Below are 27064 nucleotides of genomic sequence, written 5' to 3' on the forward strand. Positions count from 1 at the left end.
CCCAGGGAGGAACCGCGGCACTCTGTGCACTGTTGGGGCTGCTCGCTGGAGCGCAGGAGGCTTTTAATGGCCGTAAAAACGGCCGCCCGCAGGATACCGCTGACGGCTGCCAAACACTCTTTTAGAAGTCTCTTATAGATGGCAGCACGTCAGCAGAGAAGAGCTTGAGCAGGAACGTGAAGTTTTCTTGAAGTTTCTTTCTTAGAAGGCTCGATCAGAAAGGCTCTGAAAGCAAAAGTCTAACTGAGTGATGCGCGCGGCCATCTTATATACCCGTATGTACGGGGCGTGGCCGGCGCGCACGTCCACTCGCCAATTTGCAATTGGCCTTTTTATATAAGGCTCAGAGATGATCGGTCTCTCGGGCGAGATCCCATGTAACGTCGAAGTGATTCGACTGAAGGGGAACTGTAATATGCATGCAACTTATTTCAAGCCCTGTTAAATTTGGTAACTCTTAATTGGTTTACTTAGTAACTACAATGTTTAGAGGACTCTATGTCCTGTTGCGACATATTGATATGGGCTCAAAGAGCGAAAGAAAACAGAAAATGAACCCTTCAGTATTGTTATTGTCTCGCCACCATCACAGGTTGAATGTGTGTGTATTACAAAAGTAAAACACAGAACTTGAACTAAACAACTATAAACCTATTAACCTCTTTTTATGGAACTGACTTTGTCATGATTTCCATGACAAGGTTCAAAGCAAAAAAAGAAATGTAATTACCCTGTATGACCCACATTCTGTTACGTGAAAGTTTTATGTATTGCTTGGCTTTTGTCTTCAGTGCAATGTTTTACCTAGTTTTCCATTGTCTGTCTTACTTAGTCCACCTATCTTAGTTGCCTTCCCTAATTTTGGATTAAAGACTGTGGTAGCCTACATTTAAATATATTTAGCATTAGAACACTTGCTCACCGATGGATCCTCTGCAATGAATTAGTACCATCAGAATGAGAGTTCAAACAGCTTATAAAAACATCACAATACTCCACAAGAAATCCACATGACTCCAGTCCATCAACTAACTGGATGAAGTAAAACAGCTTGTTATAGATCAGTTTTATTTATTTTTATTGTAATATTATTATAATCTGCAAATTGCAGATTTACAAGGAAATAAATATTGATATCCAACAAACAAATTAACCTAAAGTGTTTTTAAATGTACTTTAAATCATCACAATGCAAGTTTAATACATGGCTTTCGTGGTACATAATTTATTTTTTGTTGTTCATTTGTTTGTTCCAAAGATGTTGAATGTACATAGTTATTTTGGCACAAGGATTGATTAAGGACATGTGTTTGCATCAGAATGTAGATGCCTGTTGTTGCTTCAGGCGGAAATTCCTGCGAATCACTGCCCATGTGATTACAGCAACAATAAAGCATATGATAGTTACCACACACAGAGAAATTACAAGAGCTGTCAAGTGTATGCCTGGTTTTGGTATTCCTGTAGGTTTCAGAGCAGGGAGGATCTTTGAAGCTTGAGCAATGTTGGAGGTTTCAGATTTTTCATTTTGTTTATCCTGTGACTGAACTGCAAAGAAGAGTGTGGTGCCATTTTGTATTGGAAAACCCAGATCGAATAAATGCTGTTCAACTAATCCAGCCTCCTGAGGTGAGAAGGCAGTTGTGTTGACTGCATGACCATGGGTGAAGCTGTTTAGAAGCATATCAAGGTCAAAGCTCCACCTGATTTTGTAGGATTTAGCTTAAAAGAAAGAAAGAAACATGCAATGCAAGACAATTAAAGATACATTATTTCATGGTTCATGGTTTCACAATGAAGTTTAAAACAACTTGAAATGAAAATGTGTTAAAGAAACTGAACATTTTTAAATACTGTTATAGTAATTGTATGTGTTACCTGTCCCTTCATCGAGGTCCTCACCAGGAGCTGTCCAGCTGAGAAGCACAGAGTCCCCCTGGATCTCAGCACTCAGATCTGTGATTCTGTTAGGAGGGAAATTTGTTGGAGTTGTGCCTGAAAGAGTCACCAAAAAACTCTCCGGTGGCTGTTCTGGTAAAGTTTCCAACCTCATGTGGTTCCTCAGAAAATGGAGGCTTTGGAGGGTTCAGCTGCACTACACCTGAAATTAGAGAAACTACTTGAGTACATCTCTATGAATTGGTTAATGAAATATTTGACCCACTTGAATCTACTGTAAACAGCTTTATAGCTAATTATATTGCCATTTATAAAATATTTAGTCCTAGTTTGTGCATTAATTCAGTATCTTGATGAGTGAGTCACTGAATCATTCACTCAAACAATTTGCTTAAAGCACTGATTCATTGAGGAACAAAACTCACAAGTTGTGTTACAAATGACAGGATCTCTACAGTGTTCACTACTCCGTATTCACTGAAGACAGCATATCTGTTAAAGTTCACTTCACTTGACAAAATTTGTTCATTTGGGACATTGTGCAAAGTCATCAAATACCAATAGTGATCTCATGTTTACCGTCTACCACATATCCAGGTATGTATGGGGCACCACTCTTTTTTGGGACAGCAAATCTGGTTTGTCCATCTTGATTGTTGACTCTCACTTTCAAGCTGCTTCTCCCATTTACCATCTTTGTGAAATATCTGGAATAGATTCCATCACCTTGAGAAGCATCAGCTCCTGTAAAAGATGGATCTCTGATTTATTTGGGCGCAAGTTGGAAATGTACCTTACTGTTTATTTTCTTATATTTTAAGTTGAGTTGCTCCATTGTCCAGCAGCTTAAATGTTTGTGCAGGACCAGATTCTGGCTCCAGCGTAGCCCACACTTCAGCATTTATTACAGGCCTGTAATTCTGACTAACCTCCGTAAACACTAACATGGGTTTAGTGCCGTCACTGAACTGCTGGTTCGTGTGTGTTTTCACAATGATTGGGGCAACATTATCATGTGCTGCTTGACTTGTTACTGTTATAGTCAAAGCCTGAAGTATTGTAGTTTGAATACTGTACTTCCGGTCCCCAGGCTACCAAACACAAGATAGTACAATCAATAAAGATTAAGGAAATGGTTAGATTAAGGTCTTTCTGAGTGTATTTTTTAAGTGTAAAAACAGTGTAGCTAAATTATTAATAATACACTCTTTCTAAGTCCTAAGCTGTTGATGGACATATAAAAAAAAATCATAAATGTTTATGATCTAAACTATGATAGATAAATATAAATAACTTAATAAATATCTGGTTGATAAAGGTTATAATACCTCAGCAGTTCCTGGAACGTTTAAAGTGACTGTTTTCAGCGATCCACCATGACTCATATTTGTTTGTGTGTAGACTAAGCCACTTGGTGAGTGTATGTAAATGCTAGGAAATATTTTTTCATAAATTATTACAAAGCTGGTTTTGTTCCCAACAGTCTGATCCACTGATACTGTCCCATTGAACCAATCAGACGTTCTTGCTCCAACACTCTCTAGCTAAAGAATTGATGAAAATGATAATGAATACAATTCATATCTTTAACACTCTTAGAATAATGCATAATGGACAATAAGTGAAATTTTGACAAACCTGAACTGGCTCCTTTGTGTAATCTCCAGTTGGCAATGAAAGCGAAGCAAACGCGTCCATTAACTGGTTGGAGGTCAATTCATCACTGGCATATATAAATTTTCCTCCTATTTTCACCATGGAATATTTTTGCATTGGATAATGAATCGGTTGTTGTATGATATTCTCTGAGTTATTAATTATGCTGATGTCACTTACCAGTGTGTTCTGCCATTACTGTCAGTGCACTGGCTGCCATTTTGCTAAAAGCTAATGTGCTTATAATGGCACCACTTTGAATTGCTTCTGGAGCACAACCATCAATGTTGTCCGTTGCCCGACCATCTGTCAGAAAAATTATTTCATCTCCTAATACATCCCCATTGTCATATTTACATATTTATTGTTGATTTTCAAATGAAGTTAGTATCTGTTATTGCGTACTTGCATGCTTCCTGAGACATCAAGGACGAGGCAAACAACCCGTTGCATTCGCTGCACAACTTTGAAAGATGGTGGTGGTGGAGAAAAGAGTGGTTTCAGAGAACGAAGTGCGTCTTTATCCACAGAATCTTCAAATATTACAGTCCATGTTGCTTTGCCACATTTTTTATTTTGCATATTTGGGGCTTTATAATTGTGCTCATTTTCACTGCAAAATGTGCTCACCTGAAAACATAATGTTCTTGCTTAATTGCAGATATCGCCAAACACTTAAAGACAATCTGTGAACTCTTTGGTCCAAGTGTATTTAATAAAATAATTTTGTGGAATGTTTGGAAACATGTAAATTCAGTACTTACAGAATCCAGGCTTGGTAGAAACATTAAAGAGCTGTTTGTGTTTTGATTTCTGTTTGGAAAAAAACTGCACTTCTCTGTAGGTAGTGAAGTTTGTGGATCGATACGGCACCGTTGAAGAGATCCTCCAGCAGTAACCTCATAGAACTGACCTTTAATGTCTTTGCTACACCTAAAGATCAGCAAGATATCAAAAGTACTTTTAATTTCAAATGAATTTTTAATAATATTGTCTCTTTTTGTTTTAGAGTTTATAACCTTGTAGCTTCAATACGGTGATTAGAGTAGTAAAATGGCTTTTCTTTATTGTTTTCATCATATACGCCCCATCTCAGATGAGCCCATTCATGCACAAACACTTTTCCTGCAAACAACCAAATTAATAATAAAACTGAAAGATTACTGCATTACAGTTTTTCTCAATTGCTTAAACACATTTCTTGAAATTATGCCTCTTATTTGCGAAACTCTAAACACAAATCCACAACTCCTAACTCATTTCCCCAAACTTCCTATATTGAGGTCAAAATGAAGCTCTCCACTCAAAACAATTCAATCTTGCTGAAAAACCAAACTTTGCTTTCAGACATGACACACAAATCCTCAAAAACAAACACACTACAACACAGTTTTACACACTGATGAGATAAATTCAAAACAATACTACAAAAACAATACAAATAAAACACTTTTCACATGATGAACACAACAAATCTATTCCTTTGCAAGTGTTTTATTCCTTAATTTAATGTACTGTAGAGTACAGTACAAAACAGCAAAAAACAACAAAATAATTATTCTGCCCAGCATCCTGTCTTTGGTCAAAAGGCTTCAAAATTACACATTACTGTATGTGGGATATTGATTGAAAAAGACTGGATAGGATTCACAGTTACACTTGTACTAGTGGTCTGACAAAAAAAATAAAAAAATAAAATAAAAGCACACAACGTCATTGTGAAACAGAAAAAAAAAAGAAATATGGGCACAAAGGTGACAATAAAAATAAGAAAGTCCACTGTCAGAATTTGTAACTCCTGTGTTGTCCTCTGTCTATATGCTTTCCAATGGAAGGTTCATGAGATGTACCTTTGATCTATTTCAGAGAACTGCTTTATCATTGGTTGATCTATATTATCTTCATTAGTGAAAGTCAAGATTCACTTGAATAATTCATGGCAAATTTACAAAAAGTCTAATAGAAATGTGTAGAATATATGATTGACAGTTTAGGACAACTAGATCAAAAATTTTGCATTTAGGTAATGATTTATACGATGAGCTAATGACTTGATGTTTTGAGGGGTAAGACTATTGCACAGAGAACGTCTCGGGTTACGTATGTAACCTTAGTTCCCTGAGGGAACGAGACGCCGCGTCAGGAACGCTATGGGGAACGCCATTGGCGGGCCGCACTCTGAACTATGTCTAACAACCAATGAATGACGGGGGTGACGTCACAGGCGCGGTGACGTCACCAACCAGAAAGTATAAAGCACGTGCGTTTGAAGCCGGCGGCAGCTCTTTTAGGAATGAAGCGAGCGCCGCAGGGGCGGGAATTATGGTCCGAGACGCGGCGTCTCGTTCCCTCAGGGAACTAAGGTTACATACGTAACCCGAGACGTTCCCTTCCGGGAACTCGAGCCGCGTCAGGAACGCTATGGGGAACGAGACTACCAACGCCCCCATAATTTCCGAGCCCTGCTAGTGTCTGCTCAACCAGGGTGGAAAAAGAGAGAGCCCTTGTCTAGCATTACGCGGACAAGAAGGCCCTGTAGTCCTCGGCCCTCGGGCACACGAGGAATGGTAGTCTTCCTCTGTCTGGTCGCCAGCCAGAACGAGAGGTACTCCACGGCCCTCAGGCACACGCAGAGTCTTAGTCCTTTGTCTGGGAGTTAGCCAGAGCAAGAGGGACCGAATGACCACTGTCTAGCACTCGGCGGACAGATGGTGTGGGAAGTCCTCGGTCCGCAGACCCACGAGGACGGTGAGCTCGACCCCAAGGCTCCTCGGCCCTCGGGCACACGAGGAGAGGGTGATCCTTTGTCTGGGGGTTCAGCCAGAACAAGAGGGATCCAAGGCTCGGCCTGGAGCTCCGCCAGGACGCGAGGGAATAAGCCATTGTCTAGCATTACGCGGACAAGAGGGCACTGCAATCCCCGGCCCTCGGGCTCACGGGGAAGACAGTAGGTGCCTCTGCCTGGTAGCCAGCCAGTGCATGAGGCACTCCTCGGCCTTCTGTGAAGGCAGACGAGGAGTCTTAGTCCTTGGTCTGGGGAAAGCCAGAAACCAGAGGGACCGGAGTACACTCGGTCTGATAGCATCCTGCGTCAGAACACGAGGAGAATTAAGCCATTGTCTAGCATTCCGCGGACAAGAGGGCTGTACAGTTCTCGGCCCTCGGGCACACGAGAACCGTGACCTCTGCCTGGTTCGCCAGCCAGTGCGAGAGGCACCCCTCGGCCCTCGGGCTCACGAGGGGTCTTAGTCCTTTGTCTGGGGGTTCTGCCAGGACAAGAGGGACTGAAAGGGCTTTTGTCTAGCTTGCACGGACAAAAGGGGTAAAGTTTTGCAGATCTCTTATGAGTGGCGAAACGACTTCTCTTCTTTCCGCAGAAAGAATGCGCCTTGAGAAGTCTCCTCCTGGCTAGGGAGGTGGCTGACCCTCTAGGCCTAGCGCACTAGGCCGAGAGTACAGCCGAGCCTGGAGCGGCTCTGAGGTCGAGCTCGTAATACCTAACGAATGTTAGGGGCGTGGACCAACCCGCAGCATTGCAGATGTCTTGTATTGGGACACCTGCCGTCAGAGCCCTCGAGGCCGACAGACCTCGAGTAGAGTGAGCCTTGAGTCCCATCGGGGATGGGAGACCAGAGGACTCGTATGCTGTAGATATGGCATCGATGATCCATCTACTGATAGTGGGCTTAGAGGCCGGGCCCCCTCTCTTAGGGGGGCCGTAACAGACAAACAATTGCTCTGTTCTACGCCACGTGGCAGCTCTGTGGACGTATGCATCTAAGGCTCTGACTGGGCACATGCAATTTAACTTCCTGTGGTTCGGCTCCGCGAACGGAGGAGGATAAAACGCCTGCAGTGTTACTGGCTGCGGTGCTAGGGAGGGGACCTTCGGGACGTACCCGACCCTGGGATATAGAAAGGCCTTGGCCATCCCTGGGGCAAACTCTAAATGAGATGGGGCCACTGAAAGGGCCTGCAGGTCGCCTACTCTCTTGAGGGAGGTGAGTGCTAACAGGAGCGCCGTCTTAATTGTGAGGGCGCGGTCCGTAGACTCCTCTAAGGGCTCGAATGGAGGCTTGCAGAGAGCTTCTAGCACCACAGCGAGGTCCCACGTGGGGACCCTGGGTGTCACTCGAGGCCTCAGCCTGAGCGCACCGCGGAGGAACCGTATGACCAAGGGCTCTCTACCTACTGAGAGGCCACCTAAAGGGGCGTGGTAGGCACTTATGGCCGCCACGTATACCTTTAGAGTGGAGTGAGCTAGCCCTGCGGATAGGCGAGACTGTAGGAACTCCAGAACTGTACCGACCGGGCAGTTGACTGGGTCCAGGTGGCGCTCGCAGCACCATCTCGCGAATAAGTTCCACTTAAGGCCATACAGTTTCCTCGTAGAGGGAGCTCTGGATTGGAGAAGGGTCTCAACAACCTCGGTTGAGAGACCCGCTCCTATGAGTTGTGCCCCCTCAGGGGCCACACCCATAACCTCCACCTCTCTGGGTGGGGGTGGCATATTGCGCCCCCAGCCTGAGACAGGAGGTCCCTCCTGACGGGAATCTCCCACGGAGAGCCGTCTAGGAGAGATACCAGGTCCGAGAACCATACTCGTGCCGGCCAGTACGGGGCTACTAGTAGCAGCCGCACTTGAAACCGACGGACCCGTTCCAGAACTCCCGGGAGCAGAGCGATCGGGGGAAAGGCGTACAGACGCAGCCTCGGCCACGTCTGTGCCATGGCCTCCAGCCCCAGTGGAGCTGGAGGAACTAGAGAGTACCAGAGGGGACAGTGCGATATCTCCTGAGTCGCAAACAGGTCCACCTGTGCCTGGCCAAACACTCTCCAGATCTGCCTCACCACCTCTGGGTGAAGCATCCATCCCCCGGGCCTCGGCCCCTGCCTTGACAGGACGTCTGCTCCCACATTCAGATGTCCAGGGATGTGGACTGCTCTCAGGGAGAGGAATTTCTCTTGAGACCAAAGGAGTATCCGGTACGCCAGCTTGTATAAGGGGCGTGAGCGGAGTCCTCCTTGGTGGTTTATGTAGTGAACCACCGCAGTGCTGTCTGTACGGACCAGCACATGTCTGTTTCTTAGGTCTGGGAGAAACCTCTTTAGGGCCAGGAATACTGCCAGCATCTCTAAGCGGTTTATGTGCCACGAGAGATGGTGGGCGTTCCATAGGCCTTGGGCTGAGCGGCCACGCATGACCGCTCCCCAACCGGTAAGGAAAGCGTCGGCCGCTAGCGTGATGCGGCGACCAGGCGCTCCCAGTACCGGTCCCTGAGAGAGGAACCAGGGTTTCCTCCACATGGCCAAGGCACGTAGGCAACGCCGCGTGACCTTGATCTTGCGGAGTGGGTTTCCCCTCGGGGAGAACCCCCTGGTCCTGAGCCACCACTGTAGTGGTCTCATGTGCAGCAGTCCAAAAGGTATCACGTTGGAAGCGGCTGCTATAAGACCTAACAGTACTTGAAACTGTTTGACAGTGAGTGACTGGCCTAGCTTTACTGCATTCACTGCGGTCAGTATGGAATCGACTCGTGCAGGAGACATGCGTGCCTGCGTGGAGATCGAATCCCACCCTACGCCTAAGTAAGTGGTCCTCTGTAGTGGAGAAAGCACATTCTTCTTGGCGTTGAGTCTCAACCCTAACTCTTTCATGTGAGCGAGAACAGCACCTCGATGCTGAACCGCTAACTGTTAGTTGAGTATGCGGATGCCCTGGAGTCACAGTGGAGCCAGCGCAGCATCCACACACTTCGTGAAAGTGCGGGGTGAGGGAGCTAGGCCGAAAGGAAGCACTCTGTCTTGGTAAGCCTTGCCCCTGAAAGCGAACCTGAGATACTTCCTGTGCTGAAGAACCAGAAAGTTCACTAAGGGCACCAGCCTCTCGGGACTGGTGTCTGGATTTACTTGAGGAACTAACTCGGAGTCCTGTAACAGCGAACTGGCAGGAAGCGCCGGAATTAGCTCCTCGGAAAACCCCCGCGGGGGTTGCGAACTCTCCAGGGCCGCTACGTTTCCGGGCGGACCAGCTAGAGGATGCTCGCGGGAGATAGCCGCGCCCTGTAACACTGGCAGGGTTAGCTGACTCATCTCCTGAGGGCCACGAAGGGGTCTGAAACCCGCACCTGGAGGTACGGTGCAAACCCCCTCGAGAGGGGCTGCCCTCAACGGCCCTGAACCACAACCGTCAGGGCCGCTTAGCCGAGGACTTCCTTGACTGGAGGACGACCCTCAGGTCAGGCCTCTTCGTCTTGGAAGCCCCCGACTTAGAGCGCTGCTTTCCGGGTCCCCTAGGCTGGGCCGGGGGAGCACGGGCGGCAACGCTCTGCTTTTGTGCCTCTCTATGGGAGCTCGTACACGGCTGAGGCTGCTTCTTAGATGGTGCAGCAGCCTCAGAGGAGAACACGCGGCGAGGAAGGAAAGTTCTGAACGCCGCCGCCTGCTTGCGGGCCTCCTGGTGCCTGGCCACAACGGTATCAACCGAAGCACCAAAGAGGCCAGATGGTTGCAGGGGGGCTTCTAGAAGCGTGACCCTGTCCTTGTCTTTTACGTCGGACAGGGTCAGCCAGAGATGCCTCTCCGCGGCCGCGGAGAGCGAGATCTGCAGTTTTTTGCATCTCTGTAACGCTAACTTCCTCGCCGCTGCTGAACTCCTTCAGCAGGTCAGCCTGGTAGGCTTGCAGGATGCCCATGGTGTGAAGGCAAGACCCTGCTTGACCTGCTGCCGTGTATGCCTTACCCATCAGGCCAGAAGTGACTTTAAGGGGCCTGGTGGGCAAGGACGGAGCCTTCAAGGACGACGCCGAGCCGGGTGACAGATAGCCCGCAAGCGTCTGTTCAACCCGTGGCATCGTCCTGTAGCCGCTCTCCTCCGCACCCCCCACATTACCATAGTTTTCAGCGGGGGAGAAAAGGCGGAAGGAGTACGGCTTTTCCCACGATCTCGTAAGCTCTTTATGGAGATCGGGGAAAAATGGAAGGCTCCGTTTGTGAGGTGCTGACTTGGTCCGCAGGAAGCGATCATCTAATCGGCTTCTCTGCGGCTCATGGTATACTTCCGTGGGCCAGGAGATGTTTAATTTGGCGACCGCGTTTGTCAGCACCTCCACGAGCTCCTCATAGTGTGGCGAGCGTGGTGGTGGCGGTTGTGACTCCTCCAGGCTCTCCATCTCAACCTCCTCGGAGGAAGAGAGGAGAAACTCTGGAGCCTCCTCCCGGGGGGAAGTAACCACAGTGCGGGCTTCCGCATCCAGGAGGAGGTCACTCGATCCGCTGAGTGAGGGCGGAGATAGGGGGTTGCCCGTCTCCAAACCCTCCAGCAGATCGAGCTGCGAACCCCACAAGTGCAGCTGCCGCTCCGCCTCAGCGGAAGCGGGGCCAGACCCGCAGGGAACGCTGGTGAAAGCCCCCTCCTCAAAGAGGGCATTCCGGGAGCGAAGCACCCGCACTGGAAGGCGTTCACAGTGCGGACAGTCAGCCTTTTCGAGGGCTGACTGTGCGTGCCCCGCTCCCAAGCAAACCACACATAGGCTGTGTGTATCCCCACCAACAATGTAGCGTTGGCAGGGAGGGACACACTGCCTATGTGGGCGCTTCGCCACCAAAGTTCTTTTTAATGGTTGCTTTTTAGAAGCCATTAACTCAAATAAAAGTGTGTCAAACTGGACACAAAAACAGCAATGGCTTTAGAAGACAGACAGACACAGAGCGCTCTCGCTGAATGACAAAAGCTGCCGCGGGCGTCAAACGCACGTGCTTTATACTTCCTGGTCGATGACGTCACCGTGCCTGTGACGTCACCCCCATCGTTCATTGGTTGTAGACATGATTCAGAGTGCTGCCCGCCAATGGCATTCCCCATAGCGTTCCATGACGCGGCTCGAGTTCCCGGAAGGGAACAAATGAGTTTTAAGTCTACTTTTAAACTCTTCTACAGACTGAACAGATCTGACTTGAAGAGGCAGACTGTTTCACAGCCGTGGGCCAGCCACTGCAAAGGCTCTATCGCCACGGGTGATGAGCCTTTTTTTAGGGACTGTCAGCAGGAGCTGGTCTGCTGATCTTAATGCTCTGGCAGGAGCATAAAGGTGCAGCATATCTGACAGATAACGTGGCGCAGTGCAATGCAGACATTTAAAAACAAATAATAAAATTTTAAATTGAACTCTAAAGGAAATGGGGAGCCAATGTAGCGAGACCAGCACTGGGGTGATGTGCTCCCTTTTTCTTGTTCCTGTTAGGAGGCGAGCTGCCGCCTTTTGCACCCCCTGCAGGCGGCGAAGGGAGGACTGGTCTAGTCCATAGTACAGTGAATTGCAATAATCCAGCCGTGCAGTTACAAAGGCATGGATTGCTCTCTCCAGTTCCCTCTTAGGGAGATAAGGCTTAATTTTCGCTAAAAGTCGTAAGTGATAAAAGCCGCTTTTCACTACTGCACTAATCTGTTTTTCAAATTTAAAACCAGAATCAAGAAGCACTCCTAGGTTTTTAGCATGTGGGCGCGAAAGGGAAGCTAAGGGGCCTATAGCGCTGTCCCAGCCCTCCAGACAGTTTTTTTCTTGCCCAAAGACAACAACTTCTGTTTTTGTTTTGTTTAAATTTAAAAAATTTAAGTTCATCCAGGACACGACCTCTTTGAGACAGTCCTGGAGAGTTTTAATTGTAGAATGGTCATGAGTGCTCAATGGGAAGTAGACTTGAATGTCATCTGCAAAGCAATGAAATGCCACATTGTGCTTTTTAAAATTTTCCCCTAGAGGGAGCATGTATATTAAAAATAGACTAGGGCTTAAAATTGCACCCTGTGGCAGGCCAAATTTCAGCGGCATTTTTGATGAAAAGTGCTGACCAAGATGTACAGAAAAACTTCTGTTAGATAAAAACGACCTAAACCACTCGAGAACAGTACCCTTTATACCAACGTAATGTTCTAAGCGCGTTAAAAGTATATTGTGGTCCACAGTGTCAAACGCGGCTGTTAAATCTAAAAGCAACAGAACTGTAGATTTGCCTGAGTCAGCAGCTAAGAACAAGTCATTTACAACTTTTTAAAGGGCCGTTTCTGTACTGTGCTGTGCTTTAAATCCAGATTGGAATATTTCTGTGATACCATTTACGTCAAGATGAGACTGTAATTGGTCGTGTACAGCTTTCTCCACAACCCTAGACAAGAAAGGGAGTTTAGAAATAGGTCTAAAATTTGATAACACTGTGGGATCAAGGTTAGGTTTTTTCATGAGTGGCTGGACTATAGCATGTTTGAAGGCATCTGGGAAGCAGCCTGACCTCAGAGAAGAATTAATAAAGTCTAAAATTAGAGGTCCGAGAGTCGGGAACACTTCTTTAAACAGGTGAGGTGGAATAGAGTCCAGTGAGCAATTTGAAGGTTTCAGCTGTTGTACCACTCTGGTTAAAAATGAAAGAGATACAGTCTCGAAATGTTCCAAAACAACATTACAGGTAGGAAGTAGCTGAGACTCTAAAACACAGGGGGTGAAGGAGGACCTAACAGTAAACACCTTCTCATGAAAAAACAGAAGAAATTTTTCACACAGTTCAGGTGATGGTTCAATGTCAGCACAATCACGAGGATTTAAAAGAGAGTTTAAAACATTAAACAAAAGCTGTGGTTTATGACTGTTACTTGACACAAGATTACAAAGAAACTGTGATTTAGCAGCTTTAACGGCTTTCTGATATTCGGCCAGAGTATTTCTTAGCATTTGAAGGGACACTTGCAGACGATCTTTTTTCCATCTCCTCTCTGCGCGTCTGCACGCACGTCTGAGTGTCCGTGTGGTTTCATTTAACCATGGATCAGATGCTGGTTTAGGACTTTTACTCGTAAATGGTGCTATTTTATCCAGTAAATCAGAGCATGTCGCGTTAAAAACAACGATCCACTGGTTCACATTTAAATCACCTAGGTGATTTATGTGTAGGGGTGAGTCATTTAATGCATCTATGAAACGAGAGGCAGTCAGGTTGTTTAATGTGCGTGCCTGGCGCGCTAAAGCGCACGGTTTATCCAGAGCTTTGGGCAGTGTGACAGAGAACAGCACCGCAAAGTGATCCGAGATGCCAGTATCGCAGATTTCCTGTATGGCTATATTTAGTCCAAATGACAGCACGAGATCAAGTGTATGCCCCTTCTCGTGCGTTGCTCCAACAACCGATTGAGTTAAGTTAAAAGAGTCAACCAAATTAAGAAAATCTTTGGCTAAATTGTTGGCATCACAGCATACGTGGACATAAAAATCACCAGCTATTAGAAAGCGGTTGTATTTGAGCGTTATTTCCGCAACAAAGTCCGTAAAGTCCTGAATGAAGGTCTTATTAAATTTTGGAGGGCGATAAACTAAAGCGCACAGCACTGGCACATCGGCATTTAATACAAATGTCTGTAGTTCAAAGCTGGATAATGAGTTTGTTACTACTTGGCAGCATTTAAAACTAGATTTAAAAACTGACGCTAGCCCTCCACCCCTGCCCGTGGTTCGTGGTGAGTTTATGTACACACAATCCGGGGGTAAAAGCTTGGAGAATGGGGTACACTCACTGACATAAAGCCAGGTTTCTGACAGGAGCATAAAATCCAACTGGCGTGAAGTAAAAAAGTAATTTAGGATGAAGGTCTTATTAGCTAGCGATCTAGCATTGAGGAGGCCAAAGTGGAGAGTCTGCTCCTCGCGGTCCAGTGCAACACAGCGCTCCAGCTTCCGGAGGCATCCATGGTCCACACCGCGGCTGCTCCTGCGGTGCATGGACAGCGGCGCTACCAGCGGCAGGTGTCGCGACGCTGCATCCGGGCGGCTGGGGTGTAGCGGCACGATCCACCGTAGGCCCAGCGGTCTGTCAAGCGTATGGCATCCATCTACGTATGGAGGAGGAATTTTCCTGTTGGCAGACCTCCACTGTGCTCGGATTTTTACCAGTAATCCTCCACGCTTACCGCGCTTTCTTGGCCGCTTTCTCCGCCAAGTGACCTGTGAGCACCACAGGTATGGAGGTACTGACGCCAGGTGAGGAGGAAGACTGGAGTTTTGGTCTTCGAATTTATATTTGGGCAGCGACAAACAGGCTGCTTTAATATTAAGCAGTGTGTGGCGATCATACACCAGTAAAGCAGAAATGGCTTGGTGGAAATCACAAATTAAAACTGCAACTAGCAATAAAAGTAGGAGACGAGGCAGACGACTAGCCGAACACTCTTGCGCCATCTTTCCGAGTGAAAGACAATATCTCTCTGAGAAAAGTCTTGGACCGCACAACACACAAATATTGTTATAAATTAAAATTATGTTATAAAATACATATTTTAAATTTGGTAAAGCACTTAACAGTTACTTCTAGTGTTTCCCTGTTAAAAGTGACCTCTGCGTCAGCACGGCTTTCAATTCAAATCTGTGAGAAACGTTTAACGTTAGACTCGTTTAGGCGTGCAGCATATATATCATGAAGCAATGTTATTTTATAAAATACATATCGTAAATGAGGTAAAACACTTATTCTAGTTGCTTTCCTTGTCAAAACCAACTTCCCCATCTTCTCAGCATCGTGAGTGAAAGGAAATTACTCATTGAAAAAGTTTAAAAGCGCACACTATAAATCAATATAATGTTATAAAACATAAATGTTATAAATGAGATAAAACACTTAACTCTCGTTGTTTCCATTTTAAAAAGAAGCATCCTTGTCTGTTCCGCATTGCGAGTGGAAGAAAATGACTCAAAAGTTTAGGCGCATACAAATAAATATCATTATAAAACGATATGATATTACTAAAACACATTTTGTAAGTAATATGTAACACTTTATGTCGCTGTTTTCCGTCCTCATATGCTCCGCATCCCGAGCAAAGAAAATGGCGTCTGTGAAAAATATTTCAGATGGGTGAGCCGCGAACAGCGAGCACGTGCCGGATGTGACTAATAACACTCAACAGTGTTAATAAAGTTAACTCTCTGTATTAACACCCGCCAGAGGGTGCTGTTTACACCAGCTAGTGTTAATCCCCCCAAATTCAACACCACAACTTTGACACTTCACTCCAAAAGCCTTTAACACTGCGATTTTAACACCGGAGATTTTGCTGTGTACAGATTTGTGCAAAACTTTGGTGCTATTTTATAAATGTCAATTTAAAAAAAAAGTTTAAAAAAAAAAAGTATTGCGAAATTGCAGTGTTTCCATTAACCTATGTTATGCGACTAAAATGGATTTTTTTCCTCTCACGTTAAATCATGGCAATGAATTTTTGTGGGATTTTGGCTATATTTAATCGAATGTGACCTGTAAATGCGGAAAAAAAATTTGCGCAAATTGAAATTGCGAATTGAAAATACATCTAATGGAAACGTGTCAATTGCGCAAAAACCACCTCATCCGCGCGTAAACATTTTGTTGTGATATATGGGAGTTTTTGCGCAATTGATGCATTTCAATTACGATTTTCATTTCCCTTTAAATTGCACAAAAAATTTTTTTTACGCTTGCATCAGGTGGATTTTTCAGGCAATTTGAAAAAAGGAATATTTCACAAAACAGCAATGAAAATGTTTTTTTTTTTTCCCATTTACAGGTCACATTCGATTAAATATAGCCAAATTTCCCACAAAAATCCATTGCCATGACTTATCGTGAGAGGAAAAAGTTTTTTAATTGACATTTATAAAATAGCGCCAAAGTTTTGCGCAAATCTAATGGAAACACAGCCATATTCTGTGTCTTATTTTTTTAGTCTTCCCTTTGATTTAATTTTTAATTACATGTGTCTTAATTATCCTAATTGGCCTTTCTACTTCAGTTTAAAGCGAGACACTGCAGGTGAACAGGGTAAAAAAATATCTAATAGTTATCACCTTACTTACTCAGTTGATTGATTACATTGATAATTGCAAACATTTTTTGTATTACACGTTTTCTAAAATGTTTTTCTTTAAATATGCAAATGAGGATGAAATATGCGCCAATTTGCATACATTTCTAGTACAAAAATCTAAACACTGGATAAAGTCATTTTCAAAATTCTTGTTTAATTTATTTGACATATTAGAGTCAAAACTTTTTACAGAGGGGATTTGGGGTATCTCATTTTGTCACATAATTCAGAAAAAAAACTTAGAACAGACAGAAAACCATGTATTTTTATTTATTTTTTTACCATTTTTGGGGGAATAAAATGTTATAAAAAATCAAGAAAATTATATATGAACAAATCCCTCTGTAAAAACCTTCAGGATATAGACAGGAATAAAAATGTAAAGTTTGGTGTGTGTAAGTGCTACTGAAGTGGAGATTTATGGCTCAGTGTAGGAGAAAAAACTAATTTTGAGAAAACTAAAAAAGTATTGTAATTGAAATCTATTGACACAAATAGATAAAGTGCTATAAAAGAAACACTTAACAGTGTCTGTTGGGTGTTTTCTTTTCACTAGTCTGAAAAAACACTTTATGAAACACCAAAAAGCCCAAAATCTCAAACTTGACAGGTGCATGAAAAAACTTAAGAGTCTTCCCTTAAATCTGTTAAGTGTGTCTTTGTCCGGTATGACATGTCCATTGTATATGTGTGTCACCTGCCTGCCTGTTTATGGGATTACATTTATTTGGATTTACCCTTATGTGGATTAATTAAAGACTATTTGACTTTATATTTAAAGATATTTAAAGGGTCTATTAATGCAGGAGCATGTTTGTTTTATTAAAACCACACTATAAATCACATTATGAACAATCACACCTTGCAAAATAGTAACCATTGCAATCATCAAATAGATCAGAACAATAATATAACAAAACTATGACTTTACAAAGTACAAAAATGATATGAAAAGAGAATACATGATATTGTAATCAGAGTATCTTGTAGCCTCCTCTGCTGGTGAAAATAAAATAATCACTGCATGATTGCTCTGCTAACCAGCATTGGTCTGCTATTTCAGGGACAGTAAGAAAAAAAGAATAAAACGAAAGAAAGAAAGAAAGAAAGAAAGAAAGAAAGAAAGAAAGAAAGAAAGAAAGAAAGAAAGAAAGAAAGAAAGAAAGAATCAACAGGTATTTGCTAAAACTTTCTACTACAAGTAATGTTTTTCAGCCCCAAGCGGGATCTAATTAGAAAACTTCAATCATAGAGCCGCAGACAGCTCAGGATTTGTGTTGTTTTACAATGGACTATTGCACGCCTGAATAATATGGTGAACTATTACAAGCTAAATAATTTGAAAATTATATTCAGTCCACAGATTACTACATAATAAACAAAACAGAAGACTGTCTTGATAATCTGTAAGATTATACATGCTGCGCAAATATTAAGTAACTTCTGTTCTGGAGGATGTACAGAGCGACTGATTTGACATTGGTTTGCATCAAACTGTTAATTTCACTTTACTTTCAGGAGAGAGTTTTCTTGCGTCTCACCGCCCATGTGATTACAGCAACAATAAAGCATATGACCATAGTTGCCACACACACAGAAATGACAAGAACTGTCAAATTCATGCCTGGGTTTGATATTCCCGGAGGTTTCGGAGCAGGGAGGATCTTTGAAGCTTGAGCAATGTTGGAGGTTTCAGATTTTGCATTTTGTTCATCCTTCGACTCAACTGCAAAGAAAAGTGTGGTCCCATTTTGTATTGGGTAACTGAGATTGAATGAAAGTTGTTCAACTAATCCAGCCTCCTGAGGTGAGACAGCATCTGTGTTGACTGCATGACCATTGCTGAAGTTTTTTCGAAGCAGATCGAGGTCAATGCTCCACCTGATCTCATAGGATTTAGCTTAAAGGAAAAGAAATGTGCCGTGCAAGACAAGAGATACATTATTATATTATGTAGCCAACAACTATGATTTCATTAGTGAAGATCCAAAAAAGAAGCTTGTATTTTTAATACTGGTACAGTTATTGTATATTTTACCTGTCCCTTGGTCGAGGTCTTCACCAGGAGCTGTCCAGCTGAGAAGCACAGAGTCCTCCTGGATCTCAGCACTCAGATCTGTGATTCTGTTAGGAGGGAAGTTTGGTGGAGTTGTGCCTGAAAGTTTCACCTCAAAACTCTCTCCAGTGGCTGTTCTGGTGAAGCTTCCAACCTGAAATGGTTCATCAGAAACTGGAGGCTTTGGAGGGTTCAGCTCCACTACACCTGAAATTAGACGGACCAGCTTAATCTGCCTGATTCTGCCTAAACGTCCTTCCTCAACTTTTTAGCTAATTACAGTATATTGCCAATTATACAACAGTTATTTCATTCAGTTTGTGCATTAATTCAGTGACTCTTTCTGCAGGTTACATCAATACAAATTGTACTGGAATGCACTTAACTCAGTCATCAGTGGTCAATATTTCAAATAAAGAAAAATTATATTTAATATGAAAATAAATGTAATTCAGTTATATTAGATGTGTCTGATGTCATTGAAATTATTCCAAAGTATTGATCTCAGGATTTACCGTCTACCACATATCCAGGTACGTATGGGGCGCCACTCTTTTTTTGGACAGCAAATCTGGTTTGTCCATCTTGATTCTTCACTCTTACTTTCAAGCTGATTCTTCCGTTTACCATCTTTGTGAAATATCTGGAATAGATTCCATCACCTTGAGAAGCATCAGCTCCTGTAAAAGATAGATCTCTGATTTATTTGGCCACAATTTGGAAATGTACCTTACTGTTTATTTATTTATATTTTAAGTTGAGTGAACATATGGAACAAGAATCATTGGCCATTCACCTGCTCCATTGTCCAGCAGCTGTAATATTTGTGCAGGACCAGATTCTGGCTCCAGCGTAGCCCACACTTCAGCATTTATTACAGGCCTGTAATTCTGACTAACCTCCGCAAACACTAACATGGGTTTAGTGCCGTCACTGAACTGCTGGTTCATGTGGGTTTTGACAATGATAGGGGGAACATCATCACGTGCTGCTTGACTTGTTGCTGTTATAGTCAAAGCCTGAAGTGTTGTAGTTTGTATACTGTACTTCCAATCCCCAGGCTTGCAAACACAAGATAGTAAAAGCATATCAGTAATGGTTCACTGTAAATGTATCAGCTGAATCATCAGTGATAAAATTCTTTGTCTGTTGTTGAACATATTTTGCTAAGGTTTATCTAAAACTCATTTTATTGTGTTACAGTAAAATAACAATAATAAATGTTTATGGTCTGAACTATACGCTTATTAAATAACTGGTTGATAAAGGTTGTCTCACCTCTGCAGTTTCTGGAATGTTTAAAGTGACTGTTTTCAGCAGTCCATCATGAATCATATTTGTCTGAGTGTAGATTGAGCCACTTGGTGACTGTATGTAAACATTAGGAAAAACTGTTCCATAAATTACTACAAAGCTGGTTTTGTTCCCAACCGTCTGATCCACTGATACTGTCCCATTGAACCAATCAGATGTTGTTGTTCCAACACTCTCTAGCTAAAGGAGTGATAAAAATCAAATGATAAAATACACAATATATTGATGACACTCTCAGAATTATAAATGTATCGTTGGCATTAAGAGATTACTTGACAAACCTGAACTGGTTCTTTTGTGTAATCTCCAGTTGATAATGTGAAAGAAGCAAACACATCCATTAACTGGTTGGAGATCATGTAATCATTGGCTGTGAAAAATATTCCCCCTATTTTCAACATGGAACAATTTTATGTTACATAGTAAACTGAGACTGATATAAATTGATTTACTCAGATATAGATACTGTAATTTATTTATGTACTTACCAGTTTTGTCTGCCATTTCCTTCAGTGCATTAGCTGCATTGGGACCTAAAGCTGCTGTGTGTATAATAGCACCAGTTTGTACTGCACTCTGACTACAACTATCAATGTCGTCGGTCGCCTCACCATCGGTTACAAAAATGATTTCATCACCTAATACATCTCCATTGTCTGCTTTAAGAACCTTAAGGTTTTGAAGAACAAGATGAAGAAGAAATTATATAAAAATTTACATACTTCATACAACACAAAATAAATATATACAGTCAAGCCCGAAATAATTCATACCCCTGGCAAAATTCTGACTTAAAGTTACTTTTATTCAACCAGCAAGTTTTTTTTTTTTTTTTTTTTTGACCGGAAATGACACAGGCTTCTCCAAAAAAAGTTAATAAGACGATGTACAAGAGGCATCATTGTGTGAAAAAAAAAAAAAAAAAAAATTCTCAGTTTTTATTTACATTTGAACAAAAAGTGGCATGTCCAAAATTATTCATACCCTTTTCAAACTGTCACAGTCTATTGGAAAATCTAAAGTTCTATACCTTTCCAAATAGTCCAAGCTTTTCTAAAGCATCCTAATTACCCTGATTCATTGGAAACAGCTGTTTTAATCAACTCAACAGGTGAAAAACAGAAGCTCTCTGCTGTTGGTTTGTGGACAGTCATGGCTAAAACAAAGGAGCTCACTGAGGACCTGCGGCTGCGCATTGTGGCTGCTCACAAGTCAGGAAAGGGCTATAAGACCATATCTAAATTTTTGAAGTTCCAGTGGCTACAGTCCAAAGTATTATTAAAAAATACAAGACGTTCCGCACTGTGAAAAATCTCAGAGGACGTGGGTCGGAAGCCAAAAGTGACACCTGTGCTGGCCAGGAGGATAGTGAGAGAAGTAAAATAAGAATCCAAGGATCACCACCAAGGCCATCCTGTTGGATCTGGGCTCTGCTGGTGGCAACATCTTAAGGCAGACAGTCCAACGGACACTGCACACTGCTGGGTTCCACAGACACAGACCAAGGAGGACACCACTTCTCCAGATAAGGCACACAATAGCCCGCTTGGCCTTTGCAAATGCTCATCTAGACAAAGAAGAAGACTTCTGGTCTTCTGTTTTATGGTCAGATGAAACAAAAATTTAATTGTTTGGCTACAATGATGTAGCCTTCATTTGGCGTAAAAAAGGAGAATCCTTCAACCCTAAGAACACCATCCCCACTGTAAAACATGGTGGTGGGAACCTAATGTTTTGGGGTGTTTTTCAGCTGGTGGACCAGGGAACCTAATCACAGTAAATGGCACCATAAAAAGGAGCAATACCTCAAAATTCTCAACAACAACATCAGGCAGTCTGCAGAGAAACTTGGCCTTGGCCACCAGTGGACATTTTAGCACGACATCGACCCAAAACATACAGCAAAAGTGGTTAAGAAATGGTTAGCAGACAAAGCATTAACGTTTTGCAGTGGTCCAGCCAGAGTACTGACTTAAATCCAATTGAGAATCTGTGGAGGGAGCTAAAGATCAGGGTGATGGCAAGGAAACCCTCCAACCTGAAAAAATTGGAGCTCATCGCTAAAGATGAATGGGCAAAAATACCAGTGGAGACATGCATTTTTATTGAGAAGGGTATGAATAATTTTGGACATGACACTTTTTGTTCAAATGTAAATAAAAGCTGAGAAATATTTTTTTTCCACAATGATGCCTCTTGTACATCTTCTTGTTATCTTTTGGGAGAAGCCTGTGTCATTTCCGGTCAAAAAAACTTGCTGGTTGAATCAAAGTAACTTTAAGTCAGAATTTTCCAGGGTATGAATAATTTTGGGCTTAAGTAACTTTAAGTCAGAATTTGCCAAGGGTATGAATAATTTTGGGCTTGACTATATATATATATATATATATATATATATATATATATATATATATATATATTAGGGCCGGGACTCGATTAAAAATTTTAATCTAATTAATTAGAGGCTTTGTAATTAATTAATCGAAATTAATCGCATTTTAATCGCATATAAATATTTGACCTGAGAACAGTGAGAAGTAAGTTTTTTTTATATGGATTTTTTGTATACCATTGAATAATGACTGAATACATAAGCTTAAGCAACAAAATATTGTTTATTTTTGTTCAACCAAGTCCAACAGACCAGTGCAATATTGCCATTAAGTGTAGCAATAGGCTCGATGTGCTGCGGTGATATGCAAATTCCTTGTTGCATAGCTTGCACACAACCATGCTCTTATCGACGCTTCCATCCATTCGTTTTTTGTAACAAAATTTCCCATCCACAGGGCCAACCAAAGCGGTCCCATCAGCTTTTTTGTCCATGTTCACTGTGGTTTGTTTTGCTGCGTCCCAGCAATGCCCTATAAGTATGTACTCTTTTTGTGAAGAAAAGTACATACTTTTGAGTATGTAGCAGAATAGTAGGCCAGCTTTGGGACATACTACTTCGTCATAACTGCTTCTTTAATGGACGCTCTGTTGCTTAGTTACCTGAATCCTGTCACTGTTTAAACTGCCCTGTCAATCATCACAGTTAACATTATCTACATTTCGTTTAATTTAATTTCCTACCGTATTAGAGAGAAATGAAGAGGCACGTTCTTTAACGAGTCTTTCATGCCGAGACCTCTGCTCTTGCGTTTGCTTAATTATGCATTTAAACGTTAATGACCAAACCTATCATTATAAATGTTGCTGCACATGGAATATACCGTGGATAACATTTAAAAAATATTTTTTATCAGGTTACACACTGATTATTTATCACTCAAACCCCTTTCTCTACCTGTCCGTTGGTCGCGCATATCCTCCATGTTTGTAGTTTTTTAACACTTTTTATGCGTGTTTGTAGTTCTAATTGAATCCTCGTTCACGGCGCAGTGTGTTGTGGGCAATATTAGCCGTTAGAGTGTGCATTGATGATCGTTAAGTAGTAGACCATCCGGGAATCTTTGGAATACTTTTTTAAACATACTACGATTTGGGACATACAATACTATTTAGGACGGACGCAGCTTGTCTGAACGCTAGTTGGTGCTCCAGTATAATCGGTCCGCCGAGTCTCATCCAGTGAGAAACGTTCCGCTGTGCAAAACTAAGTGCGATTAAAATGCGTTAAAAAATTTTAACGCGTTATTTTTGTGTAATTAATTAATCTAAATTATATTAATTAAATATATATATATATATATAAAACATGGCACCTTTAATCCTAGATTAAGGCCTTTACACATGTTTGTCGATCCATCTGCTGCTGTTGCCAACAATGATTTTATGAGATCTTCTCTTGTGTCACTGTTGATAGTAGTCAAGGGACTTAGAGTAGAAGCCTCAGTACTAAACTTTACAATTCCAACACTGGCTTGATCCTCAATGATATTTCGCAGGAAATGTGTGCCAGCCTGCTGCAGTCGAAGAATTCTGGAGTCCTAGAAAATGGGTGAAAAAAAATCATGAAACTGATTTCAGGTAATCAGTGTGTAAGGGTTGTAAAAATGCAAATGATTGCATACTGTTGCCATGCTTCCTGAAACATCAAGGATGAGGCAAACAACCCGTTGCATTCGCTGCACAACTTTAATCGATGTTTGTGGCAAAGGGGATGGCAGTAGTGGAAGAGAGCGAAGTGCGTCTTTATCCACAGAATCCTCAAATATTACAGTCCACGTTGCTTTGTCACATTTTAGATTTTGCATGTTTGGGGCTTCATAATTGTGCTCATTTTCACGACAAAATGTGTTCACCTAAAAACAAAATTCCCTGCTTAATTGCAAATATGTCACCAAACACTCAAAAGCAGATTTTAGCCCTACGAGACCTGGGCAGGTGATTTAAAAGTCAAAGGGAGTTTATAGCTTAGGGGGAAAAAGGAGTAAGAATACCAGGAAATTAATTATTTACTTAATTAAATCACAAGCTAATGCCTGACAAACTAAAAATGAATCATTTATATTTTATTTTGCAAATATGACTTATCAAGCAATGGAATGTGTGGGAACATGTTAAATCTACCGGTATACTTACAGAATCCAAGCTTGGCAGGAACATTAAAGAGCTGTTTGTGTTTTGATTTTTGTTTGGAAAAAACTTGCAATCCTCAGTAGGCAGTGAAGTTTCTGGATCAATGCGGCACTTTTGAAGCGATCCTCCAGCAGTAACCTCATAAAACTGACCTTTAATGTTTTTGTTACACCTAAAGATAAGCAAGATATCAATAGTGATGGTAATTTCTAAAGACATTTTAATAATATTCTTTAGTTTTATCAACAGTTTTTAACCTTGTAGCTTCAATACGGCGATTAGAATGGTAGAATGGTATTTTGTCATTGTTTTCATCATACACGCCCCACCTCATATGAGCCCATTCATGCACAAAAACTTTTCCTGTAAATAAACAACCAAACAGACTACTGCATTAATGGACCTTCAAACCTCTCATCATTTCATGCTAAACATATACAATACATGTTGAGGAAGATGCATGACATTCACCTCTTGAGCCGTAAAGCTGGAGGACTGTGTCATTCAGGAGGTATTCTGGGGTGAAATGAATGTACTGACCCTCTGCTCCACATTCACCATACTGATTAGTGTAGGGTTCATCACCGTATGCTGGATTAGCACTATCAATTCTTATTTTGGCCTGCATTTTAAATAGAAATTGTGTCAGCAACATCATATGTGAATGAAGTAATTAGAAATGATTTAAGAAGTTAAAATGCCATAATGCTCAGTACTTTTTCAAAGGACTCTGTTTTTGCTTTGCTATAATTCTTACTGCTCCACTGGGATGGCACTAGTATTGTAGCCTCTTTGAAATAGACCTTTTCATCCAATGCTTCATAAAGATAAACCGACCCTTCAGTGACCATTTCCTGTCAGAAGGAAAGTGAAAAAAAAGAAAAAAAAATGAGTGAGTGTATTTATTAAATAAGTAAAAATGCTTTCATTCACAAATACTGTCAACAAAAAAAGATTTTATACTGCACATTTTTTTTCATTTTAAATTTTAACAGCAACATATTCTAAATCCAAACCATTAATATACAAAGTTTGCTAAATAGACAAAAAAGAATATTTACCTTGATTTTATCAATAAGTGTGTCATCCTGTTGAACTTTTGAGCTAATTGCAATTATAACATCAACATAACCATTTCCATCTAGTTTGATTCCAATGGAGGTGGATGGCAGCAACATCCATAATAAGACAAACACTGTTCTTGAGTCCATAGCTGCAGTGTTTAGATGAACAGCAACTCTCGAATCCTGTTTTGAACAATATCAAGTCAAAAATTAACCTAATGATCAAAGGTAGAATGTCCTTTATGGGAATGCACTTAATGATAGCAGTAATTAGGTACTATTATAAAACAACACATTATTACAGTGTCAAGGGGCAGCATGTTGGAGACAACTGTCAACAGCTGTTTATTTCACTTTACATTGCGTAATAAAATACAATATTTGGCTGTGGCAAAAATAGCGTTTCACTGTACAATGTACAAGGTATGTCTGTTTTGATACTTATTTTATAACCGTTACAAATGTATGTTCTATATAGCATAAATATGGGTTGTACCAATGAAATTCAAGTATTATATATGAAGTACTATATTTGCCATGTGCCTTATGAGATAGTACAGTGCATTCCAGAATCTCACCAGAATTCGTAGGTCATCTGGGTAGTTTTCACCTATACTGTTGTGTAGTGGTATCGAATGGGTTTCCCTTTTGTTGTCCCCTTTTGGAATAATTAATTACTCACCCTCTTCTTCTTTCTTGGATTTCGGAGTATGTATATGTATGTTATGTTCTTCATTTTTTTGGAGGGGGGGATTATTTAAAAATAAACTGAGCTTGTGAGAGGGGTTAACAGCTTTGTTATTCTTTGTATTAATGTATGGAGAAGTGTCCTTTTTAAGTCTGTTAGTTTTTGACATTATTGTGATGATAAACCCATTAGTGTTCAGTTGGATTCCACATCTCTGTTCTTTTATTGTGTCAGTGAAAATGTGTTCCTTTATGTATTTCCTTAGTCTTCCTTGATGGCAGTGCTTACAGAGATGGACTGCTCTTACTGTGAGAGCATGAGTCCACCTGTGGTAAATTCAGTTGACTAGACATGATTTGGAAAGGCACACACCTGTCTATATAAGGTTCCACAGTTAACAGTGCATGTCAGAGCACAAACCAGGCCATGAAGTCCAAGAAATTGTCTATAGACCTCTGAGACAGGATTGTATTGAGGCACACAGGTCTGGTGAAGGGAACAGAAAAAAATCTGCAGCATTGAGGGTCCAAATAAGCACAGTGGCCTTTATCATCCGTAAATGTTTGGAATCACCAGGACTCTTCCTAGAGCGGGCCACCTGGCCAAACTTAGTGATTGGGGGAGCCTTAGTTGGGGAGGTGACCAAGAACCCGATGGTCACTCTAAAAGAGCTCCAGTGTTTCTCTGTAAAGAGAGTAGAACCTTCTAGAAGAACAACCATCTCTGCAGCACTCCACCAATCAGGCCTGTAGCTAGATGGAGTGGCCAGATGGAAGCCACTTCTCAGTAAAAGGCACATGACAGCCCGCCTGGAGTTTTCCAAAAGGCACCTGAAGGACTCTCAGATCATGAAAAATAAAATTCTCTGGTCTGATGAAACAAAGATTGAACTTTTTGGCCTGAATGCCAACCGTCATGTCTGGAGAAAACCAGGCACTGCTCATTACCTGGCCAATACCATCCCTACAGTGAAGCATGGT

At 42.0% G+C, this 27064-nt stretch overlaps 1 protein-coding gene and 1 pseudogene across 1 annotated transcript; both read right to left on the minus strand.

Annotated features, from left to right (window-relative positions):
* Nucleotides 1-1315: 1315 nt before the first annotated feature.
* Nucleotides 1316-14777, minus strand: LOC141284371 (calcium-activated chloride channel regulator 4A-like; annotated as a pseudogene).
* A 2464-nt stretch (nucleotides 14778-17241) lies between these two features.
* LOC141285426 (calcium-activated chloride channel regulator 1-like) lies at nucleotides 17242-25546 on the minus strand. Its single transcript, XM_073818444.1, has 14 exons — nucleotides 25394-25546; nucleotides 25049-25186; nucleotides 24804-24954; nucleotides 24590-24695; nucleotides 24336-24504; nucleotides 23825-24055; nucleotides 23516-23740; nucleotides 20297-20477; nucleotides 20090-20196; nucleotides 19773-19988; nucleotides 19291-19555; nucleotides 19010-19174; nucleotides 18477-18701; nucleotides 17242-18338 (listed from the first exon to the last, which is right to left on the minus strand). Exons 1-14 carry the CDS (start codon nucleotides 25541-25543, stop codon nucleotides 17953-17955), a joined length of 2715 nt encoding a protein of 904 aa, XP_073674545.1. The 5' UTR covers nucleotides 25544-25546; the 3' UTR covers nucleotides 17242-17952.
* Between the last annotated feature and the right edge of the window lie 1518 nt (nucleotides 25547-27064).

This window comes from Garra rufa, chromosome 14, assembly GCF_049309525.1.
Source record: "Garra rufa chromosome 14, GarRuf1.0, whole genome shotgun sequence".
Taxonomy (NCBI): domain Eukaryota; kingdom Metazoa; phylum Chordata; class Actinopteri; order Cypriniformes; family Cyprinidae; genus Garra; species Garra rufa.

Coding starts and splice junctions, on each gene's coding strand:
- LOC141285426 (XM_073818444.1), bottom strand. CDS start 25,543: ATGGACTCAAGAACAGTGTTTGTCTTATTATGGATGTTGCTGCCATCC. Junction 25,187..25,393: donor CACTTATTGATAAAATCAAG/GTAAATATTCTT, acceptor TCCTTCTGACAG/GAAATGGTCACTGAAGGGTC. Junction 18,339..18,476: donor AGACCTCGACCAAGGGACAG/GTAAAATATACA, acceptor TTTTCCTTTAAG/CTAAATCCTATGAGATCAGG.